This window comes from Mesocricetus auratus, unplaced genomic scaffold (assembly GCF_017639785.1).
Source record: "Mesocricetus auratus isolate SY011 unplaced genomic scaffold, BCM_Maur_2.0 Super-Scaffold_100015, whole genome shotgun sequence".
Classification (NCBI taxonomy): Eukaryota; Metazoa; Chordata; class Mammalia; order Rodentia; family Cricetidae; genus Mesocricetus; species Mesocricetus auratus.
In genome coordinates this window covers 62,442,308-62,464,765 of record NW_024429198.1, presented here as the reverse complement: position 1 = coordinate 62,464,765, position 22,458 = coordinate 62,442,308, and the positions used below count along the sequence as shown (strand labels likewise).

At 44.6% G+C, this 22,458-nt stretch overlaps 1 protein-coding gene across 7 annotated transcripts in view; it reads right to left on the bottom strand.

The window, feature by feature from the left end:
- Camk4 (calcium/calmodulin dependent protein kinase IV) overlaps positions 1–22,458 on the bottom strand; it is a 215,649-nt gene that overhangs the window by 57,363 nt on the left and 135,828 nt on the right. For all 7 annotated transcript variants that reach the window (XM_040758044.1, XM_040758045.1, XM_040758046.1 and 4 more), the window contains 3 exons: positions 18,926–18,988; positions 18,137–18,219; positions 7,010–7,082 (listed from right to left, as the gene is read on the bottom strand). In XM_040758044.1, coding sequence (XP_040613978.1) covers positions 7,010–7,082; positions 18,137–18,219; positions 18,926–18,988 — 219 coding nt within the window. The remainder of the gene's footprint in view (positions 1–7,009; positions 7,083–18,136; positions 18,220–18,925; positions 18,989–22,458) is intronic.

The window sequence follows — 22,458 nt, the reverse complement described above, 5'->3', positions numbered from 1 at the left end:
ACTCCCTGACGTTTCCGTCTCCACAATACCGTCATCTAGAGACCCAGATCGCCCTTCAGTATCCAATCATCTATTCTTCAGCAATTCACTCCCTGGTAGGCTACGTCTGTTCTTTTTTTAGGAAAGGGAGGTAGACACATTTTTAAAAAAACTCAGGAACTTTTATTTAATCTTTATAATGTTCATTGTGTGTTGGGGTGTTGGTGTGTGCATGCATGTAAACATGTGTATTCAGGCATACCTATGTATTGGCATGTGAAGGCCAGGGGTCCACATCAGCTGTCTCCCTCTATTATTCTCCACCTCAGGTTCTGAGCCAGGGTGTCCTGCTGCTGTAATAAAACACTGACCGAGAGCAACCAGGGGAGGAGAGGGTTTATGGCATCCTACACTCCCGGGCAGGGCAACAGTTCCTCTCTTGAGGGAAGTCGTGGCAGGATCCTGCAGAGACCACGAGGAAGGAGTGCTGCTCCTTGGTTTGTTTTCTCCGGCTTGCTCGGCTTCCAGGTTCACCTGCCTCGGGATGGTAGTGGCCACACCGTGCACTCCCACGTCAATTAGCAATTAAAATGCCTCACAGACACGGCTGCAGGCCTGTCCAACCAGAGACAGCTCCTCAAACGAGGCTCCCTCTTCCTGGCTGTGTCAAGTTGGCAATGGATCCTGAGTCTCTCACGGTGACGTCAGTTCACTAACTGACCAGGAAGACCCCTGGGATCTGCCTGTCTCCCTGTCCCCGCTTTTACCTAGACGCTGAGGGTCCAAACTCAGGTCCACACACACACACACACACACACACACACACACACACATGCACGCACACACACACACGCACGCACACACGCACGCACACACACACACACGCACGCACGCACACACACACACACGCACGCACACACACATGCACACACGCATGCACGCACACACACACACACGCACGCACACACGCACGCACACACACACGCACACACACACACACACGCACACACACGCACACACACACGCAACAAGCACTTTGACCGCCCACCCTCCTTCCCAGCCCCAGCTGCTGCTCTTTTGACGCTTAAGCGCCATTACTTTTCACCATCTTGGAGGCTTTGGTGCTTTTTGTTTGCAGCTCTTGGGCCACCCACCCACCGTCACGCAACCCTAACCCGAAAAGCTCTGTGATGACCCACGCGACAGTTCCCCAACCACGCTCTTGGAGTTGAGATGAAAATTCGGTTCTCTGCTTCACAGCTACAAGGGTCTCCAGGTTCTGGAGTCCTGCCTTTAAAAAACGGAGAAGTACCACAGAGAACTGAGGCTAGAAGGCAAGAAGGAAGGCCGCACTCGGGGAGGGAGCCAGGGCGTGGCGACATCTTGGGAACAGACCCAGCAGGCAAGCGACGGCTACAGGAGAGGAACCGGTGCAGTCATGGGAAGAGCATGGGGGCAGACAGGACACTGCCTTGTTGTTGTTTAAGGCTGGCATCACAATGGGACAACATACTGTTCTAGAGTGTTCTAGAGTGCCCAGAGCAACCCAGGCCATTTAAGCGGTAACTACCTTAATTCACTCCCAGGAGAGGTAATACTCTGGAAGACCCGCTGAGTTCATTCAAAGCCAAGGGGGAAACACCATTAAGATTCCCTTAAAAACTCTCCTAATTGTTATTAAAGGGAAGGGGGCATGAGAGTAGCAAAGCTACAGTAGGAGAAACAGACTCAGCGGGGGAAGATGACGGAGGACCGGGAGATACGTTACATAAGAGATATATTTATGCCTGCAACAGATTCCCCACAAACTTCGCAATCTGTTTTCCACCCCTGTGCTTGAGGTAGCCAGCCTAGATACGGCCTCTTCTTTGTGTGGTCTGCAGGGATGTGAATGTTAGGGAAGGTCCTGTCTGACCCATACTTCTTACTACTGTCCCATTGCCAATTCCTTTCCGGAAGCCACCGCTCGCCTGCTGAGCCTCTGTTTCCAAAATGTCACCACGCCCTGCGTCGTTCAGGCCAGTTCTCTGTGGCATATCTCGGTTTTAAAAGGCATGACTTCAGATTACCCCGAGTCCCCAGATGCCCCATTTTCCATAGCTATCTATAGCTTTGTAGTCGACAATAAGCTATTTTAAAAGATGCCAATAATTTCTCACGGGCTTAAACCTGCCCTGCTTTCTACCTGTGAAACATTTAGGGAAACGGTTTCATTTATTGTTTTCCCTTTCAGATAATCCTTAGTTCCAAAGATCTTTTGGTAGCCTGTTTCAAGGACGTTTGGTCTGAACGTGGTGTCCTAGAATCTAAACCAGAATTCTGTGATTGGGATAAGGGGATCGTTTTAAAACGTAGGATTAACAGCAAATCAAACTCTTCAGGCCTAGACTAGAGGCCTTGGGCTTTTGTCCCACAATTTGAAGTGAGGGACCCTATCTGGGATGTCCCTGACTAGATCCATCATTTCCTTAATCGATGTTAACTCCAGCATGCAGAAAATTCTGATGCTAAGAACATCCATTTCTTCTCATTCACTGGTGGACACCAGGGTTTCTTCTGCCGTCTACCGGTGGCGTTACTAAGCTGCAACAGACTTGCTGTGACCAACCCAAAGAGCAATAGCTATGCAGATGGTGGGGGCAGCTAGAGAGGACCAGCAGGAGACTGCCGGGGTCACGTCACAAAAGCATGAATGGATGACAATGAGGGAGCAGGGGGACGGCTTCCTTCATGGAGGACAGGGCCTACCTCCTTGTTTTCTGTGAAATGAATAGACAAGGCAAGCCATTACACAGAGAAAGAAAGGAAGGGGGAGAGGGAGGAAGGAAGGAAGGAAGGGAGGGAGGGAGGGAGGGAGGGAGGAAGGAAGGAAGGAAGGAAGGGGACAGTGGGAACCAAGCTCCCACTTTGGTGGAATTAGTTGACACGTATTAAGCACAAACAGAGCAATGTTGTCTCACGAAGACAATAACACGTGATATTGAACCAAGGGCGCTTGGAGAGGGCATGGGAGGCGCAGTTTTGGCGTAATTTGCTGACCTCATCACTACAGGTGAGGAGAGTAGATGTTAGGTTACGGAACTGTGTCTTGCAGTGAGACGGTTCTGCAGTTGTATGAAAGATAAATGGTAACTTGAACCAGGAAATGATAATGATAAAAAACAAACAAACAAATGCTCAAATCCATGTTGTTGCCCGCAATTAGACTTGAGAAGTTCCATAGGACGGCTGGGCAGTAACAAGCCAAGGACGGACACTAGGGTTTTAGAAAAACAACTGTTGAGTGGCAGTGCCATCGAGATGATAGGAGACTGATGGGCACAGCCACAGTTCTAGCTAGTATTTTAGGAAGAGATTTCTGCATGTGCCTACTCAGGACAGCCCGGATACAAACGGGAAGAGATGCGTGAATGCAGAAAATGGCCGCAGCCGGTCACACAAGGAGGGCTCCCTTCAAAATAAGATCATACTTAGGGTGAAATAATTCTTATTTGTTTTAAATTGGTATTTTGTCATACATTTGCATTCATTTATTTTAAAAGATCTATTTATTTATGTGAAGTGTTTTTTGTCTTCATACAGCCAAGCGCACCGTGTGCTTGCAGTGTCCACAGACTGGGAGAAGAGGGCGTGCAATCCCCCTACAACTAGAGTTACAGATGGTTGTAAACTACCCTGCGGATGCTGGGAACTGAACCCAGGTTCTCTGCCAGGGCAGCAAGTGCTCACCCACGGAGCCATCTCTCCAGCCCCGAAACCACCATTTTTTGTAAAAGCACATAACAGACCCCCACACATGGAGAGCATAACATTCTATGGGGAATGGAGGCGAACTCTAAGAACCAGCAGTTCTCAAACTGGACAAGGAAGACTCGTCTGACTCAAGCTGAGCCAAATGCAGTGTCTGTCTCAGAGTTTGGACCGAATCACGAGGTATTTGTATCTACTCTGAGGAAGACTCAAAGGTTTGTATGGCCGCGTGTTAATAGAGGAACAAGCTCTTGGAGCCCGAGAGATGGGGAAATTTGGGTAAGAGAAGACCCAGAGAAGACAGTCCTGATGACTGCAGCTGCTTGGCTGAGTTTCCTCACAGACTCTGTAAATGTCCAGGAAACCCAGTCCCTGCCTGCCATGTGTATCCTGTTACTTTCACAAAAATGAAGAATAAGATCACGCAGAACAAAATTCCTTTGAAGATGATCCCATTTTGGAAAAGAAAAAAGTGTCCTGTCAGTAGAAGAGCATGAGACAAGGGGTTACGTGGAGGGACACAGGTGTCTTTCCTGGTCACATCTCTACAATGGCCCGTGTAATGCAGAACAGGCACCATTGCACCAGAAAGAAATACACCTGTGTGGTTAACAACATCACACGATGCTGGAAACAGCATACAAAGCTCGTTGCTATACTGCAAATACCTCACAAGACTCACCTGTGACAGCTATACCCACGCCCCAAATCACCCAGATTGTAAACTTTTAGTTGGTGTAGTACATCAAACACACAATAAATGTACGGGATGGATTTTCATGAGCTGAGCATAACTGTGCAGTTTTTGTTTGTCCAGATTTACAACATCAAACAGTCAACTGAACAAGTCTGCCCTGCTCTGCTCTTTTCAACACGGCTCTGGTTTGCAGATTTTCTCGGCCTTTCACACAACCATGTTGGGCTGAATGTTACACCAGTTGTAGAAGAGGAAACTAAGGCTTGAGGGATTTATTAATATGCCCAAGCTCATGTACACAGAAACCAAACTCAGCCCTGACTCCCAGAGTGCTCCTAACTGCTGCCTGACTTATTTGGACAAAGTGATGTGTGTGCGTGCGCGCGTGTGTGTGTGTGTGTGTGTGCGTGTGTGTGTGTGTGTGTGTATGTGTGTGTGTGTATGTCATAAAGTATGTGTGGAGAATAGAGAAAAAACCTACAGTTCAGTTCTTTCCTTCTACCACACAGGGCCTGGCGTGTGTACGTGCGTGTGTGTGCATGTGCGTGCGTGCGTGCGAGCGTGTGCATGTGTGCGAGCGTGTGCATGTGTGTGTGTGTGTGTGTCATAAAGTATGTGTGGAGAATAGAGAAAAAACCTACAGTTCAGTTCTTTCCTTCTACCACACAGGGTCTGGAGTACAACTCAAGAGCCGGGGCTTGGTAGCAAATGCTTTTAGCTGCTGAGTTACATTGCCACCTTTGATATTATCTCTTGAGACGGGGTCTCTCTGTGAACCCCACACTCACTGTTTCTGCTCGGATGGTTGGCCAGTGAATGACAGGACCCTCTGGTTTCTACCCCAGCACTGCAGCTAGAGGCAGAGCCTGGGTCTTAACCTATGTAACAGGTACTTGAAACCTGTCCCTGCTTCAACAGCGAGCATTCTTAGCTGCAGAACCACTCCCAATCCACACATGATTCTCCTGTGGGTGAAACCAGTGGGACATGTGTTCGTGTTTGCTACTTTGGGTGACTTTTTATGACAGCTAACTGAATAATAGTGTAATTAATGTGGGAAGAGTGTACGGATTCTTAAAAATTAATCCTGGTAAACATCCTCCCTTGAGACCTGTTCTGTGTGCTCAGAAAATATTTTGTTTTGGCTTTATACTCAGCAATGACTAACTGCAGTGTCACAGTCAGTCACTGGAGAGGTGGCCCAGCAGTTAAGGGGGCTCACTGCTCCCCAGAGGACCTGAGTTCCACTGCTAGCACTCCGGTAGGCAGTTTATAACACCAGCTATGGGGACTCTGACACTCTATTCTGGCCTCATGACGTACCCAAGCACACATGCATATAAATACATAGAAGTAAATATTGGAGGAAAAGAGAAACCAGTGGCTGTGTTGGAAGATTTTAGTCAGCACAGTCAACATTTGTTTCGTCTAGACAGCAAGCACCTGAAGACCAAAACGAATTCTGAAGTTTACATATTCATAAACGTGTATTTGCTCCCACAATTAATGTACAAGGTTGTACTCCAAGATACCTTATGCTTTTCCCCAAAAATAGGAAGGTCAGGTTTGTTTTTCTTCAAGTCCATTGATTTCTTATCTTAAAGGAAAAGCAGCAATCTTTAGGGCCTATCTTTACCTCAGTCAACCTTCTTCCTCTTCCACACAAACTGAATCAAACCGTGAGACCGACCGACAAATGAATAACTGGAAAGAATGAGGAAGAAGTGGGAACGAACAAACAGCATCTGTTGGGCCCACTATGAACCCAAGATGGGATGTGAGTCGTTCGCAAACCGGGAGGGGGCGCATCCTCCAGACTTGAGACACCGCTTACTTCCTCACGTGCACTGATCAAGCACGTTTTCCTGCAGCACGCCACAGCCTTTTGCTTGTGTTTAAGAGCTGACCACACAGCTGCTCTTCTTGGTGCCTTTTGCAGCAGGAGGCGAGCAACAGTTAGCCCACGCTGCCGCTGCCCTGGCTTGCCAAGACATGACCAACAGTTAGCCCACGCCGCTGCCCTGGCTTGCCAAGACATGACCAACAGTTAGCCCACACCGCTGCCCTGGCTTGCCAAGACATGACCAACAGTTAGCCCACGCTGCCACTGCCCTGGCTTGCCAAGACATGACCAACAGTTAGCCCACGCTGCCACTGCCCTGGCTTGCCAAGACATGACCAACAGTTAGCCCACGCTGCCGCTGCCCTGGCTTGCCAAGACATGACCAACAGTTAGCCCACGCCGCTGCCCTGGCTTGCCAAGACATGACCAACGGTTAGCCCACGCTGCCGCTGCCCTGGCTTGCCAAGACATGACCAACAGTTAGCCCACGCCGCTGCCCTGGCTTGCCAAGACATGACCAACAGTTAGCCCACGCCGCTGCCGCCGTGGCTTGCCAAGACATGACCAACAGTTAGCCCACGCTGCCGCTGCCCTGGCTTGCCAAGACATGACCAACAGTTAGCCCACGCTGCCACTGCCCTGGCTTGCCAAGACATGACCAACAGTTAGCCCATGCCGCTGCCCTGGCTTGCCAAGACATGACCAACGGTTAGCCCACACCGCCGCTGCTCCTTACTCACCGCCACGGCCTCCAGGATTTGCTTCACGGCATCTGCAGCATCCCGCTCACTGTAATATCCCTTTTCTACAATCCTAAAAGAAAAAAACAAAAAACAAACAAACACAGATGCTTCTCAGACACACACGTTTCGTTGAGTGGATATTACAGGAAGTTAATTAAATCAACGTCAGGGAAGACACATCTCAACAATTGCAACAGCCTTTTCCAACACCGGGGGAAGATCCCATAAACTGCCACTCTGAAACCTTTGCTTTGCTAAGAAAATGAAAAACATTCGTTTTCTCTCAGCTTAAGCTATCCACGCTCCTTGAGGAGAGGCAACTGCCTCATTTAACTTTAAATTGTACATTATTTTAGACACATGCCAAGTAGATGTTATACTACACATACCCCAGTGACTAATTAATGACCAATCTTTATCTTTGTCTATCTACTTCCTTTCCTGTTTTCTTATCTGGAATCAAATGTCAGTTACAATAGTAAATCTTAAAGTCATCACCATAACTACAATATCATACCTGTAAAATACAGTAAACCTTTAATGTTGCCAAACATGCTGCATTGCACTTTTCCAAGATTCTGAATATTGTTCTGAACAAGTTCATTACTGGCTTTTTTGGGGCCCATTCCCTATGGTGAGATACCTTGCTCAGCCTTGACACAGCGGGAAGGGGCTTGGTCCTGCCAGACTTTATTGACTCCCCAAGGAAGGCCTTAGCCCCTCTGAGGAGTGAATGGGGGGTGAGAAGGGGGAGAGGTGGGAGGCAGAGGGGAAGAAGGGGAAATGGGGGTTGGCATGTAAAATGAAAATTAAATCTTTAGAAAATAATTTGTTCATTAGAATTACTTTTTAAATAAAATTTATGAAACTTGGGTAGTTATTTTTCAGAAAATAACTTTTATTTTGGTTTTATTTTAAATGTTACAGCAGGAAGCTATACATTCTCAAAGCAACGGATATTGATAACAGAATTTAAAACCTCTGAAATGTTTTGAAATTAGGAGATAGAAGAGGAAATGCAAGACATAATGGTTATGATAATAATTACAACAACATAAGAAATTTCCTTAAAGATTATCGCTATCAAAACTCAGAAAGGTATATGATTTTATTTTCTACCTAGCTAGCTATTCATTAAAAACTGCAAAACAAAATTCATAATCTCTTAAAAGAAGGAAGATAGGATATCCTAGTATCCACCATTGTTTTATAATTTAGACACTTAAAATATTTATTTTTCCTAATCATGGAATGTTGATCACACTCACTCCTTCTGGATCTATATGACCCCCCCCTCTCTCTCTCAAGTCCAATTTGTGCTTCTCATATACCTTGGCCATGAGACCCTCCAATGAAGTGACCGACCTACTGAAGGTCACACCCTTAAAGAAAATTGATTCAATCAGTGAACCAAGGGCCACACGCCCTACCTACACCTGGAGCGTCTGAGCTTCGGGATAGGTAGCCCTGCTCTCTAGCTCTCTCGGCCCCAGGACACAGGGGCACATCCCCTGCCCCAACCCATCTACCACAGCCCCAGTGACCAGGCAGTAGCATCTTCCCCACCCTACCCCCCACTGCATCAGCAACCAAAGGAGCCACACGCCCTGCTCTACAATGGCAAGAAGAGCAACCACCAGAGTCACCGAACCCACTTGTACCAACTGGAGGAAGTATGACCCACGGAGGAGCAAGATGCGCCTGCACCAGTCAGAAGAAGGGTTGGCGGTGTAAGAATACATTTGACAACTTAATGAGCAACACAGCGGCACTAGAAACTAGGCGTTCTACAACAGCAAGACTTGAACTTCCCAACGCAGAGGAAGTAGAAGAAAACAACCTTAAAAATAACTTCATGAAGATGACAGAGGCCCTAAAACAGGAAATGAAAAATTCTCTTAAACAAATGGAGGAAAAGACAAACAAAAAATTGGAATAAATCAATAAATCCAAGAAAAAAAAACAAACAAATGAAGGAAATAGTCCAAGACTTGAAAATTCAAATGGAGGCAATAAAGAAAACACAAACCGAGGGAATTCTGGAACTGGAAAATCTAGGCAAGGCAAACAAACAGGAACTACAGATGCAAGCACAACCAACAGAATGCAAGAGATGAAAGAGAGAATCTCAGCATTGAAGACATGATGGAGGAAATAGATTTATTGGTCAAAGACTGTTAAAGTCAACATATTTTTAACACAAAACACCCAGGAAATCTGGGACACTATGAAAAGACCAAACCTCAGAATAATAGAGATAGGAGAAGGAGAAGAATTCCAGCTCCAAGGCACAGAAAACATATTCAACAAAATCATAGAAGAAAACTCTACCAACCTAAAGAAAGTATATGCCTATGAAGGTACAAAAAGCTTATTGAACACCAAATAGTCTGGACCAAAAAAAAAGTCCACTCACTGTATAATAATCAAAATACTAAACACAACATAAAGAAAGAATACTAAGAGCTGCAAAGAAAAAAGACAAAAAAAAACATATAAAGGCAGACCTATCTGAATACACCCAACTTCTCAATGGAAACTCTGAAAGCCAGGAGGTCCTGGACAGATGTTCTGTAGACACTAAGAGACGAGCCCAGACTACTTTACCCACCAAAGCTTTCAATCACCATATATGGATAAAATGAGATATTCCATGACAAAACTAGATTTAAACAAGATCTACCCACAAATTCAGCCCTATAGAAAATACTAGAAGGAAAAGTAGGAACTTAGCTATACCCACAAAAACAAGGGCAACAGATAACTTCACATCAGCAAACCCCAAAAGAAGGGAAAAACACATGGACACACCAACAGCAACAAAACCAAATATGACAGGAATTAGCAATCACTGGTCACTAATATCTCTTAATATCAATGGTCTGGATTCACCTATAAAAAGACACAGGCTATCAGAATGGCAAAAAAAATCCAGGACCCATCCTTCTGCTGCATACAAGAAATGCACCTCACAACCTCGAAGACAGACATTACCTCAGGGTAAAAGGTTGGGAAAAGGTTTTCCAATCGAATAAATATAAGAAACAAGTGGATGTAGCTATCCTAACATCTAACAAAATAGACTTCAAACTAAAATTAATCAAAAGGGGCAGAGAAGGACATTCCGTATTCATCACAGGAAAAATCCATCAAGATGAAACTCTCAGTCCTAAGCATCTATGCCCCAAATACAAGGGCACCCACATTTACTTACTCAGGATAAGACTCCATCACAACCATCTTGTGGGAGTCTTCCTGGATTAGCAGGGTTAGTTTGCACACCGATGCACAACTATTTCCAGTTGCCTGTAAACTAAGCAGCCCTTAGGAGTCTCAGTACATTTGGAAGGCAGTGTTTTACAAGCTATAATTTCCTCACTGCACTTTGGCATGAGTCTCAACCTTTAACGTGGGTGAAGTGTTTATGTGTGTTCACTTGGCTATAATATTGGGTAAGTACCTGGTATGGACTGAATCTTCATATACTTTGAAACTTAGTGTGTTAAGCCCTGATTTTCCCTTGGACCTGTTCAAACGGCATCAGCTGTTAGGAAGTGGCGTCTCTGGTGAGTAATTGGGTCTCAAGGGTGGGGCCCTCATACGTAGGATTAGTGTTCTTATAGAGGAGACGGTATCTCTTATACCACATGGAAACGTAGCTTGCTAGCATCTTCAGGACTCCAGAAATCAGCCTCTCACCAGAAGCTGATCTTCCAACATGCCAGTCTTGCGCTTCCCAGACTCAGAATTGTAAGGAATACGTTTCTGTTGATCATAAGTCACCCACCAGCCCAAGGGACTTCTGTTATGCCAATGCCAAGGGAACTAGTGCAGTGCCTGGGCTCACAAATTATTGTATGGATTTTCAGGATGAAGCTTGGATGGAGAAATAGCAATTAGTAAAATAGTTCATCTAGGGGATGGAGAGATGGCTCAGAGGTTAAGAGCACTGGCTGCTCTTCCAGAGGTCCTGAGTTCAATTCCCGGCACCCACATGGTGGCTCACAACCACCTTGAATGAGATCTGGTACCCTCTGCTGGCCTGTAGGCAGAAGGCTGTATACACAATAAATAAATAAAGTATTTTAAAAAATAGTTCATCTAATTAACAGAGAGGGTGCATTACGACAGATACAGCCACTCATTCTAGAGGCATCCTAGAGTGACTACGGTGTGCTGGGCTCTCAGGAATGAAAGAGACGTGATCTCTCTGCACCGATGGGGTTTCTCCTTGTGTAAGTAGGGCAGTCAGCAGTCTAACTAGACACCACGGCGCAGGCCTGGAGACTAGCTAGCAAAGTCTGAGAAAGGTAGCAGTCTATAGCTCAGCTCAGACCTGACAAGTGAGCCTGAGTTTCACAGATGCAAAAAAAAAAAAAATGCGAAGAGGGCTGAGAGGTATGTGAGGAGCACAGAACCCGGCAGGCAGGGAACCACCCCTAGAAGTGGGAACTAGAACACGGGGATGGGTGGCAATCTTCATCGATACGTCTTCCTGTCTAACACGAGCCAGGTAGCCTCCGGAAGCAAAGAGGGTAAGGTTTGAAGTGGTCCATGGGGGACTACAGATAATAAAGGAATTATCATAGATCTATGCACTCACACACAGATATGACGGGCTATGCCAGCGCTCGTAAGATGGAAGGACTCTCTAACCCTCTAACGAGGAGCAGCGGCACCCTGTGCAGGTACACAGGGAAAAGGCTACGTTCCGTTCTGCTGCCTCCTCTGCCTCTTCGCGGCCCCCACCCACACGCTTCATCCTGGCGCCCACGCCCTTCCTCTGATGCTCTTCCAGGGTCCTCCTGCTGAACGGAATTTTGTTCCCAGGCGACTTTTAATCTTTACCTCGGGATTAGGTTTCGGGGCTTCGAACATTTTCGTTGTATTTTGTAAGCGGGGCTGTCTGCCCAGGCCGCTTGAGACTGACTGGTTATGGTCCACAGCAAGGGACTTCTTTATGGCAAATACGGGTTTATAACAGGACTCTGATAATAAGAGAACATGTCAATGGCCGAACAAAGGAAGGTAAAGTTGGTGTTGGACACAGCGTCTGCAGGAGTTCAATCATTCACAGAAGCCGGCAGCAAGCAATGCTCATAGGAATTGTCTGTCAATAATTGTTCACAGTGTCACCGCTAATCATCAAATGAAGGGATGTCAGAAAAACTTCAGGCTGTGGCCATCTGGACAACCCCTTGGCAGATGTCCCTTATCACCAGGAGCAGACACACTGGACTTGGAAGTGATGCCCATCCCAGGCACCTTAGCCCTAGGGGGAGATCTTGTCAGTGCTTCCTGAAAGAAACCGAGTAAGGAGGGCTGGAAGCGCAATGCTACACAGTTTTAGATGTGGCTACGACACCGTAAATCTACTTTTTATTATTTTAAACTTATAAACTTATTTTAGACAATATCAAAGCGATTCAAGTTCGGCATAACAGAAGACTTGCTTCATGAAGTGACGCACATTCCATTATACAAGTTAGCCAGCATCTTTTTAAGACTGGCGATGAAGCTGAACATGTTGGAGTAGTCAAGAGTTTACATCTCTATACAAACCACACTAGTGACTTTGATTTTCAAAAGTAATGAAAGTATTCAATCATAGTGAGGGCTGTAGACCTAAAAAAAGAAGTTTTTTTCCTTTTTTTTACTTTTTTTGTGTCTATATTGAAGCACATTCTTTTTCAAGCTCTGTAAAATAACTAGAACACGGTTAAGATACTACCAGAATCTTAAGACCATTTTCAAAGGCCCAAGCCATATGACTTGTCTACGTGATACAACTCCACAGCACTGCATTGTTAGCTAGGCTAGATGACTCAGCGCTGAAACAAAATGTCTCCTAGTATCTTCATGAGGCCACCCTGGGACCGCACTTCCTACAGGATGAGGAGACCTGGGAAAATAGCAAGGGCGGCTTCCCTAGGCTCTTTGCAACCCTATCTCTGCCTCGGCAGCCTTCTTCCTTACACACTGATTCTTACTTGCACTGCTTGCTGCGGGGGCCCATGCCGGCTTCCTTTCCCTAGCTAATTTATTTTCCTTCACATCGAGTTATTTTCTTTTCTTTTCTTTTTTTTTTTTTGTTTTTTTACGAGACAGGGTTTCTCTGTATTGTTTTGGAGGCTGTCGGTCCAGTCCAGCCTCGAACTCACAGAGATCCGCCTGCCTCTGCCTCCCGAGTGCTGGGATTAAAGGCGTGCGCCACCACCGCCCGGCATGTTATTTTATTTTCTAACTGTAGGATAAGAACACGTGGATACCAAGTATTTCTCTCTGTGGAGCTGGTGTTAACGCATGACTCTGGTGCATTTGCTTCTCCCAGAGTTAATTGTCACAAATTGAATTGGGCGCGTCTCTAGCCAGGCAGTTAGCAGAGGCACGGCAGCTGAAGAGCTCAGGAAGGCCTTGGACTTCCTGGAACACAGATTAGCAGCCCCACTGCCCTCTTATAAGAGGTAGTTCTTAGTCTGGAATCTTTGTAATGACATTTCCCTGGAAGTTCAGTTAGTCTCAGTTGTATCCGTTAAAGTCTGGAAAAACTAAAGTAGATGACATACTAGTCTTGATCAGGTAACTAGCAGCAATTCACAGGGTGAGTGCATGAAACACAATCACCCCTTTCCTTGTTTTTAGACACTTTGTGATTTACTAACAGGATGTATGAAGGCGTAGAAAGCCCAGAAAAGTTTAGAGTCAGAAACAAAAAACTCAAGCATGAGTTTCCAACACACTAACATTTTCTTTAGCAAATGTCCCTGGAAAAAGCAAAGACCCCACAAACCCTGATGAGGGAATGGACTAAACACAGCTTTACACAAGACCATATGACTTGAATTTTCCGTGAGTAAAATGAGGTGCACTTCTTTCTTTTGGCTATGATGTGAGACTGAATTTCTTAAGAAAGACTGTAAGATATCACATGGAAACAGAGCCTCTAAAAGACAGAGTGTGTGCTGAATTCAAGACAATTTATCTTACTAATTCTGGGGAGGTGGCTCAGCCATTAAATATCTTCACTGATTCAAAATTTCCACATTTGCACAGCAAAGGAACTCCTTTTCATCCCGCTTTCCCCTGAAAGTTAACTTTTTATAACAGGAAAACACGCTAGTGTTGGTGAAAAAGGATTTTCAAACCACATAGGAACGTCTGTGTTCAGCAACGGTGGTTGGGCAGGCTCCTGGCAAGAAGATGAAAAAACACTACATAAAATAAACCTAACTCCCGGTGGCTGGCGGGGACACACACCCAAGAGGAGAACCTTCTACTGTCATTTTCCTACGTGTGCTCCAAATATTGATCCTCATACATATAGATAAGCGGAGTTCCTACCGCTCATCAAGGAGGCTTGTTTTTTGGAGCAGACGGAGATGATTACAGAGATCCACAGCTAGTCAAATTAGAGAGATTAAGTGACCCCAACAGGCACATGTACAGAAGAGGGATGACGGGGTTGAAGAACAAGAGGAACAGGATGATAGTGTCTTCCGGGTGTGAGAAGGAGAGTCAAGAATATGGCTGTCTGAAAAAGACCTACATAGTGACCACACCCAATGGCATGCTGATATGGTTTGGAGAAATCTCAGAAGACCTCACCTAGATGAAGAACTCCAGGCGGAGAGATGAAGAATCAGTTTTCTCCAGGGATGAGTCCTCTAATAGGTTATCCAAACTCAAGTGGTCAGTCTTTAAAGACATCTACGGAGCAAAGGAACTTTGCCATGTATGTGAGCCAATAGTGTGAGCATAGGAACGCTAAATGAATGAGAGAGAGAGAGAGAGAGAGAGAGAGAGAGAGAGAGAGAGAGAGAGAGAGAGCACTAAAGAAGGCGTCATTAATTTGAGAGGGAGCCAGTGAGACGGGACATGGGGAGTTAAGAGCAGAGGAAGAAGGGGCGGAAATGATGTAAACAGGGTGCTTAGGAATGAAATGATAAAAAAATTAATTTAAAACTCTGTTTCAAGACACCAGAGGGCAACAAGGTCCAAGAAGGAAGGAAAGAAGGCCAGCAGTGCAGCCTGCCCTCGGGTGCCTTTGCTCTTCCTCTGAGGGCATTTCCTGGGGCTGAAGAACCAACTGACAGGCCCAGAGCCTGTGCAGAGCGGAGGGGCAGAGACCAGCATGCAAGGGCTGTCAAGGGAGAGGCCCTGCTAAAATCAGGAAGTGGGAACCTTTAAAGAACTGACAGCCGCTGACAGAAGACAGAGGGCTCTTCAGGAGGTCACCACTGACTCAGCCCAGCACCTGTCCAAATTCAACTGCTTTGTTTTTACGTTAAGACTAAAGGAAACCTGCTCTCTTGGAACAGTCAACATTCAAAGCTTTATGTTCCAGAAATCTATATATAGTGGTTGGGCATTGGTGAGCAAAACCTTATAAAAGATATGCCAGGACACAGGGACTTGCAAGAAATTCAGGTATTGGAGTTTTAAGACAAAAAAATTAGGGGGAAAACGTTTAATTAGGAGCCTGGGGATTCTGCTGGTGGGCTGTGAGACAAAGAACAATCATGGCTGAGAGAGAAAAATGGAAAACTTAACTGGAAAGCACCAGAGGAAGCTAATGAGACAGGTGTTACAGTTTGAAGAGTTAAGATTGAGAAGAACTGAACTCTGGGGCTTTCCCCCCCCGTCATGTCAGAATTATGTGGATTCAACAGGAAATGCAGATCCCACCTGCGTTTGACGGTTCAGTTTTTCATAAGCATCGGAGAACGCATCTTTTACTAATAAAACACAACCACCATGGCTCTAAGGGAATAATGCAATTATCCTTCCATCCGTCTGCTCTGGCTGTATTCGTTCACAAGTTAGTGTTAGAGCCATCACTAGACCAGGGATGAAGTCTCATCATTGCAATTCAATAAATTAGAACTTGACCTAAGTGTACAAAAAAAAAAAACCCAGACAAACAATATGGGGGTTGTTATTAAACTTTCAAGAAAAAAGCCAGTAGATTGGCTAACCGTTTCTAATTGATTTCAACTTGACAACATTTAAGAACAGCTGTGAGTTACAGAGCACAAAGGAGAAGCCTAGTTATGTCAGCCGTGCCAATAATGTGAACAATAGACGAGGTGAAAGCTAATTTAAAGCCACTGAGAGCTTGCGGCGGTGAGTACTTTATGGGCTCTCCGTTGGCGTTCTATGAAACAGGAATACTTCCTCTATTTCTGCAAATGGAATTCATCAACAGCATTTTCATCCTTATTTTTTCCTAGAGCTAGATTAAATGGCACCCCAAATTCTCTCATGAAGACTTCGTGTGAATGGAAAAAGAGTTTCTTGATTACAATTAACTCACATGAAGAGAGGTGGTAGGCAAACCGTAAGTACTCCTGCTAAGAGGCAGCTTCCACGTGGGGCTCTTTTTTATTCTGTAACTATTTATAATTAAAGAACACAAGATTTCTATCTAATAGCGCATAATTAGCAGATAAATATGCAGGATTTCCTTGGAGAGTTCTCATGGCTCTACAGTCAGTAGGATCTTACTATAAATGTAATACTGTACCTAGACAAAGACCGTATCATAAAAATATTCAGTCAAAGTGCTGCTATTAAGGGAGCCATTATAAATAAATACTGATAATACCCCAGGGAAATCTTGCCTGAGCACATGGGAGCAAGATAGCTTTAGAAGAAGATACATACTTAGAGTGGGCGTCCTGTGCCTAAGATTTCTTAGCAGCACAGAATAGCTTCAGATTCGTTCCAAAGCTCAGGGATGTTAAGTGAATCCATCGCCCTAGATTAGCTTACTTTGAGTGGTCAAGCCAGGATTCAGAACTGTGAGTTTATCAACAAACTGCCATGAGAAAGTTATTCATGCATGCCCACATCCTTACTTATTATTAAAATAGTCAAGATGTCACAGATTTAAAGTCTACTTGCTTGTATTGGTTTATCCGGGCTGTTACAAAGTGATCAACCGTAAGTCTTATGATGTAATAGACATTGATTTTTCACAGATCTAGAGGTTAGGAGATGCATGACCAGGACACCAGCAGATTGTTTCTAAGGGGGGCTTTATTATCGACACAGCCCTTTCACTGTTTCCTTAGCCTGAAGGAAGGAATGAGCGCTCCCTGCGGGCTTCATTCATAAGGCCCTGAATTCCACCCATAGCAGCTCCCTGCAAACCCATCTCTCCTCACAGAGGGGCTACTTCTGGACCACTGTCTGGGGAGTTACGGCTCTAATATGTGACTCTGAGAGCGACACAAATATCCAAGTCCATTGTGGGTGGGAGTCAGGCATTAGTGTTCCTCTCCCAGAAACCAAAGTCACTCCCCTTTACAAACCTTTCCTCTCAGAGTCCACTCACTGTAACAGTTGCTCCTTCATCCAGCAAAGACGTAGGGAGCTTTTGACAGGATCCAGGCACCCTGTCTTCTGCCCTCCCCTTATCCACCATTCTCTTACCAACACCCTTACACCAGCTTCTTTCCACTACAAACCCGCCTCACACTGCCATCTTTACTTTCATTCTCTGCGGGGTACCCTGATGAGCACAGCCGAGGGTCCCCCAGAGCCAGCCCACAACTCTCCTGAGTAGGCAGGGGGAGGGACAACTATGGAAGCCTAGAGCCGGTCTCACCCGTAAGTAATCTTCCAGATTTGGGGTATCCTCTGTCTCCCATTCTCAAACATCTTCTTTGACTGATGAGCTATGAGCAACCCTTTCAAATTGGCAACCATGAACCAAAGCATGCTTTACTCTGCAACATGGAACTTTTTACATAGACTCGTATACTGGATGGAGAGAGTAGGTTAAAGATAATCATTTGAAGAACACTGACTTTTATGAGTGTTGGGATCATAACAGAGAACACATTTTTAAGTATTTTCTCATAAAAATCACTATCTGAAATATAAAGTGATTTTAGAAAATTCTACTTTTTAAACCATGAATGTCTCTGAAGGTAAGGAATGTTGCAGTGCTTTTTTTAATGACTTATTATCTCTTCAACATTCTTTGCAATGTTTATCTTAAGAAAATATATTAATTCATATAATCCTTTTTACTATGAACACTTTTAGGAGATTTTTCCTTTCCAATATTTTTGGTGACACAGAGCCAATCTTCTGTTTTACCTTGTAGACATAACTCACCTGTCAAACAGTTCTCCTCCCGTGACAAGCTCCAGGACCAGACTGATCTCCGTGGGGGTTTCAAATATTTCCTTCAGTTTTATCTGAGGGACAGACGGACATTAAGAAAGAACATCAACAGCTGCTGACTCCCACCTTCCTTCAATGCCTAAGATGACAGAGCAATAGTGTGCATCCCAAGGTGCTGTGTCAGGTCAGAGAAAGTCCCCCATTCAGAATAAGTGGACTAACAATACATACAAATAAAATAGGTTTTTAAAAAAAATTAGGTAGATGGCTTAATTTGTAAAATCAAATTGCTGCTGTGAAAATGATTTTGTTCTTTTTCACGTCACTGATTCCAAAAAGCTTGCGCTGGACACAGACTGCAGCAGGGTCTGGAAACCATTTAGTCCTCCCATTCATGCACACCATTTATTTGCATTTTAGCATTATTTCTGAGGCACACACTCTCTCAAAGGCTGAAAAGGATTTTGGAAAGCAATCCCTTTCCTTTGCTGGCCTTATCAGCAAAGGCATATTAGAGAGATAGCAAACAAAAGAGGAAGAAAGCCAGTGTTCCATTAGAGCAAATATAAAATTCTCCAATTTCTCGCCTTTCATGCATGAAGAGGCATGGTGAGTATTGTTAGTCCACTGATTGTAGGTGGTGAGGTACGGCCCTGAGCGAGGCTATATTGCCTGAGAGACAGGAAGAACCCCTCCCCCCCATCAACAGGGACAGTGGAAGACAGTGATCCTTCTACAGCTCTAGAAATGATTTGAAACAACAAGGTGAGAGCCACTTACGATGTTCGGGTGCGAGAGGCGCAGAAGAACTCCTATCTCGGTTCTTACGATCTTTTTGTCCACCTAGAAGTTTAAAATACAAAGTCATAACAAGGAAAGGACTCCAACTTAGAAAAATTTTGACTGTACCAGAAACGAGACAAGTCATTAGCCAACTGGGTAAATAAAATGATTGGAAGAGTGTTATCTCCCTCTGTCTCTGTCTCTCTCCTCTCTCTCTGCTTCTCTGTCTCTCTGCCTCTGTCTCTGTCTCTCTCTGTGTCTGTCTCTCTCTCCCTCTCTATCTGTCCCTCCCTCTCCCTCCCTCTCCATCCCTTTCTCTCTCTCCCTCTCCCTCTCTCTCTCTCTCTGTCTCTCCCTCTCTCTCCCTCTCTCTCTTTCTGTCTGTCTCTCTCTGTGTCTCTCTGTCTCTGTCTCTGTCTCTCTCTCTCTCTCTCACACACACACACACACACACATACACACACATCATCTTGTTATGCAGCTCAGGGTGGTCTGGAACTCTTGATCCTCCATCCTTCCTGGTGCTGGGGCTAAAGGGGTGCGCCATCTCACCTGATGCTTTCCTCTTTTCTGACCTTCCTCCCTTTCTTTTCACTGCCTGCCCTACCTCCCCACTTCAGAGACAAAGTAGATGCAGTAACTAATGGAGCACATAATATACAATATATTTTTGCGTGTTATCATAACCACCGTTATCACTCGCCCAAGTTAATCTCAGCCTTTCCCTACACTTTGACCGAAGTCTCACCCAACCTCTTAGAGCTATCAGTCACGTCACCAACCTTCTTCACAACAGAGGTGCCAGTAATTCACCCTAAACCACATATACTGTCCTGTGGAAAGTGACAGCAACAAGGGTTTCTGCCAGAACCAAGTCACCCCTCAATGGCCTCTCCAGAAACTGTGTTCAAATAATGAAGAAAATTCCCTCTATATTTGGAATTATGAGAGCAAAAAGGAGCTGACTTCACTAGTACCAATGTCCAATTTTTATACTGTATGTCAACACAGGGAAAAATTACTCGGCTATGAAAAGAATTGCAAGTGTCACCTACTCCTGTATTGTTATATGTGGATTCATTTAGTCTTGAGCCTTCTAATCATATGAGCCACTAAATTTTCTTTCTTCTTGTAATCCACAGCTGGTTTCTATTGGTGGTGATTAAGAGACCCCAGTAAAGTGATTATCAACCTATGGGGTCGTGACCCCTTTGGGGCCACTTCTCATATGTCCTGTATATCAGATGTTATAATGATTCATAACCATAGCAAAATCACAGTTATGAAGTAGAAATGAAAATAATTATTTGGTTGGGGGGGTCATCACAAGATGAGGAACCATATTAAAGGGTCACAGCATTAGGAAGGTTGAGAACCACTGAACAGGTTCATCATGTGACATTTTGGGGACACTGTTCATTGAATTTCCCATCTGTAAAATGAGAGATGCTCCCCATCTGTATGCACAGAAATAGTCACAACAAATGAGAGTTTGCACTCCCTGAAAGTCGTATGTAAATAGAAAACTCAAGTGTAGTCTGTGGTGCACATTTGTAAACCCGGCCCTGGGGAGGCAGAGACAATGTATCTTTGGGGTGCTAGGCTAGTCAGATGAGCCTCCTTAACTTGTCCTGTTGCCTCTACACATTCATATACACGCGTGCACGCACACACACACGCACACACATGTGTATCCCCTCTACATCATCAGTGTACCATTGACCTTGCGCTCATGGCACTGTCTCTGTCATTTGGGATGTCTCAAAATCCAGGAGGTTACATGCACATCTTTGCATCAGTGTGAAGAGATCTTTGCCATTCATAGCCAAACTGTGAGGAAAGCCAAGACTCTACCCTCTACGTCATTATTCAGAGGAAGAAAGGGTGGCTCAAGGAGAAATCGAATCCCATGTCAATGTGGTTGAGACATCATGATGCAAGCCAAAGAACAATGCTTATTTGATGTTTTCTTTCTCAATGAAAATATTAATCAACAATGATGAACTCCCTGAAAATAAACATTCAGAGGAATCTTATAAATTGTATACGCTATTTTCCTTGGTTGCAACTTATACTATGTATGTAATATGTCATATGTATAGTTTTTTCCTGGCCAAAAAAAATTGTCGAACTCTATAGTACCTTGATTCAAGGGATCAGTCACTATGTATAAACACACTCAGTTTTTTATGATAAAGAAATGTTTATAAGGAAAATTTGAAAAACTCGTCCATAACTAGAGATCATCCTGCTAAGTGAAATAGGCCAACTTCACAAGAAAAACATCATGTTTTCTCTCAGCTGCAGAATCTAGACACACACACACACTCACACACAGAGGGAGAGAGAGAGACAGAGAGAGAGACAAAGAGAGAGAGACAAAGAGAGAGAGAGGGAGAGAGAGGGGCACATGCTCAAATGACGAAAGCAGAAGGGGGCGATATTTGAGACAAAAAAGAGACCAAGGAGTGGGGGGCAATAAGGACAATAACATAAGCAAAACTCAGTGGTATACACAATGAAACCCACTATTTGCACACCAATAAAAATTTTAAAACATTCCCTTCCAGTACAATATTCACCATCACATAAAATAAACTACCAATAATTACATACTTAAGGAAAAGCTTCATAGTCATGAAAATTGTGGTCATTTGTCAAATCAATTAGAACGCTCTGAGTGTCTTTAAATATGCATATCAAAGAAAATTAAGCTATCCTCTAGTTACTTTTGTATTTCTGTGATAAAACACTCTGACCAAAAACACCTTGGGAAAAAATAGCTTATTTAAGTTATACTTCCAGGAGACAATTCATCACTAAAAGAAGTCAGGGCAGGAACTAAAAGGAAAACAGAGGAAACCAAAGAGGAACAGTGGCTCATTCGCTGGCTCACGCTCAGCTAGCTCACCTCTGCAGCCAAATCCACCTGTCTAGGAATGGTACCGCCCAGGGGACTGAGCCTTCCCGATCATCAGTCAAGGCAATCTCTTACAGACATGGCTGCAGGCCAATCCGATCGAGGCATTTTTTCCGCTAAAGCTCCCATTTCTCTGGTGACTTCAATTTGTGTCAAGTTGACAACAAAAACCTAACTAGGACAACCGTTAATACTACAAAACAAAACTGTGTTCTACTTACACTGGATGAATGGCAGCCGGCAACTCAGAATACTTATCAATGTATGTATGAATATCCCACACACACAAAAATGGAGTATCAGTTATAAATTCTGTCTAGAGAGGCATAGGGAAGTTATGATCCGTCTGTCTTCATAACTGACAGCTAATACAGGCAATACCATGGGAGGACAGATTCAATGTGAGCAGAGAAAAACAAGCTGGAGAGAAACTGACTTCAGTGACAGTGTATCACACGGATAGGCCCTAGGGCTTTCTCTGTGAAAGAATAAGAAAAGACACATTTTAATACATCCGCCTAGTGTTCTGTGACTCAAAACGTTTGGAGACTACTTCACCAGTCTTCCTCAGAGACTGAAGCGTAGCTGCCGTGCCCAAGTTAGACAGTAT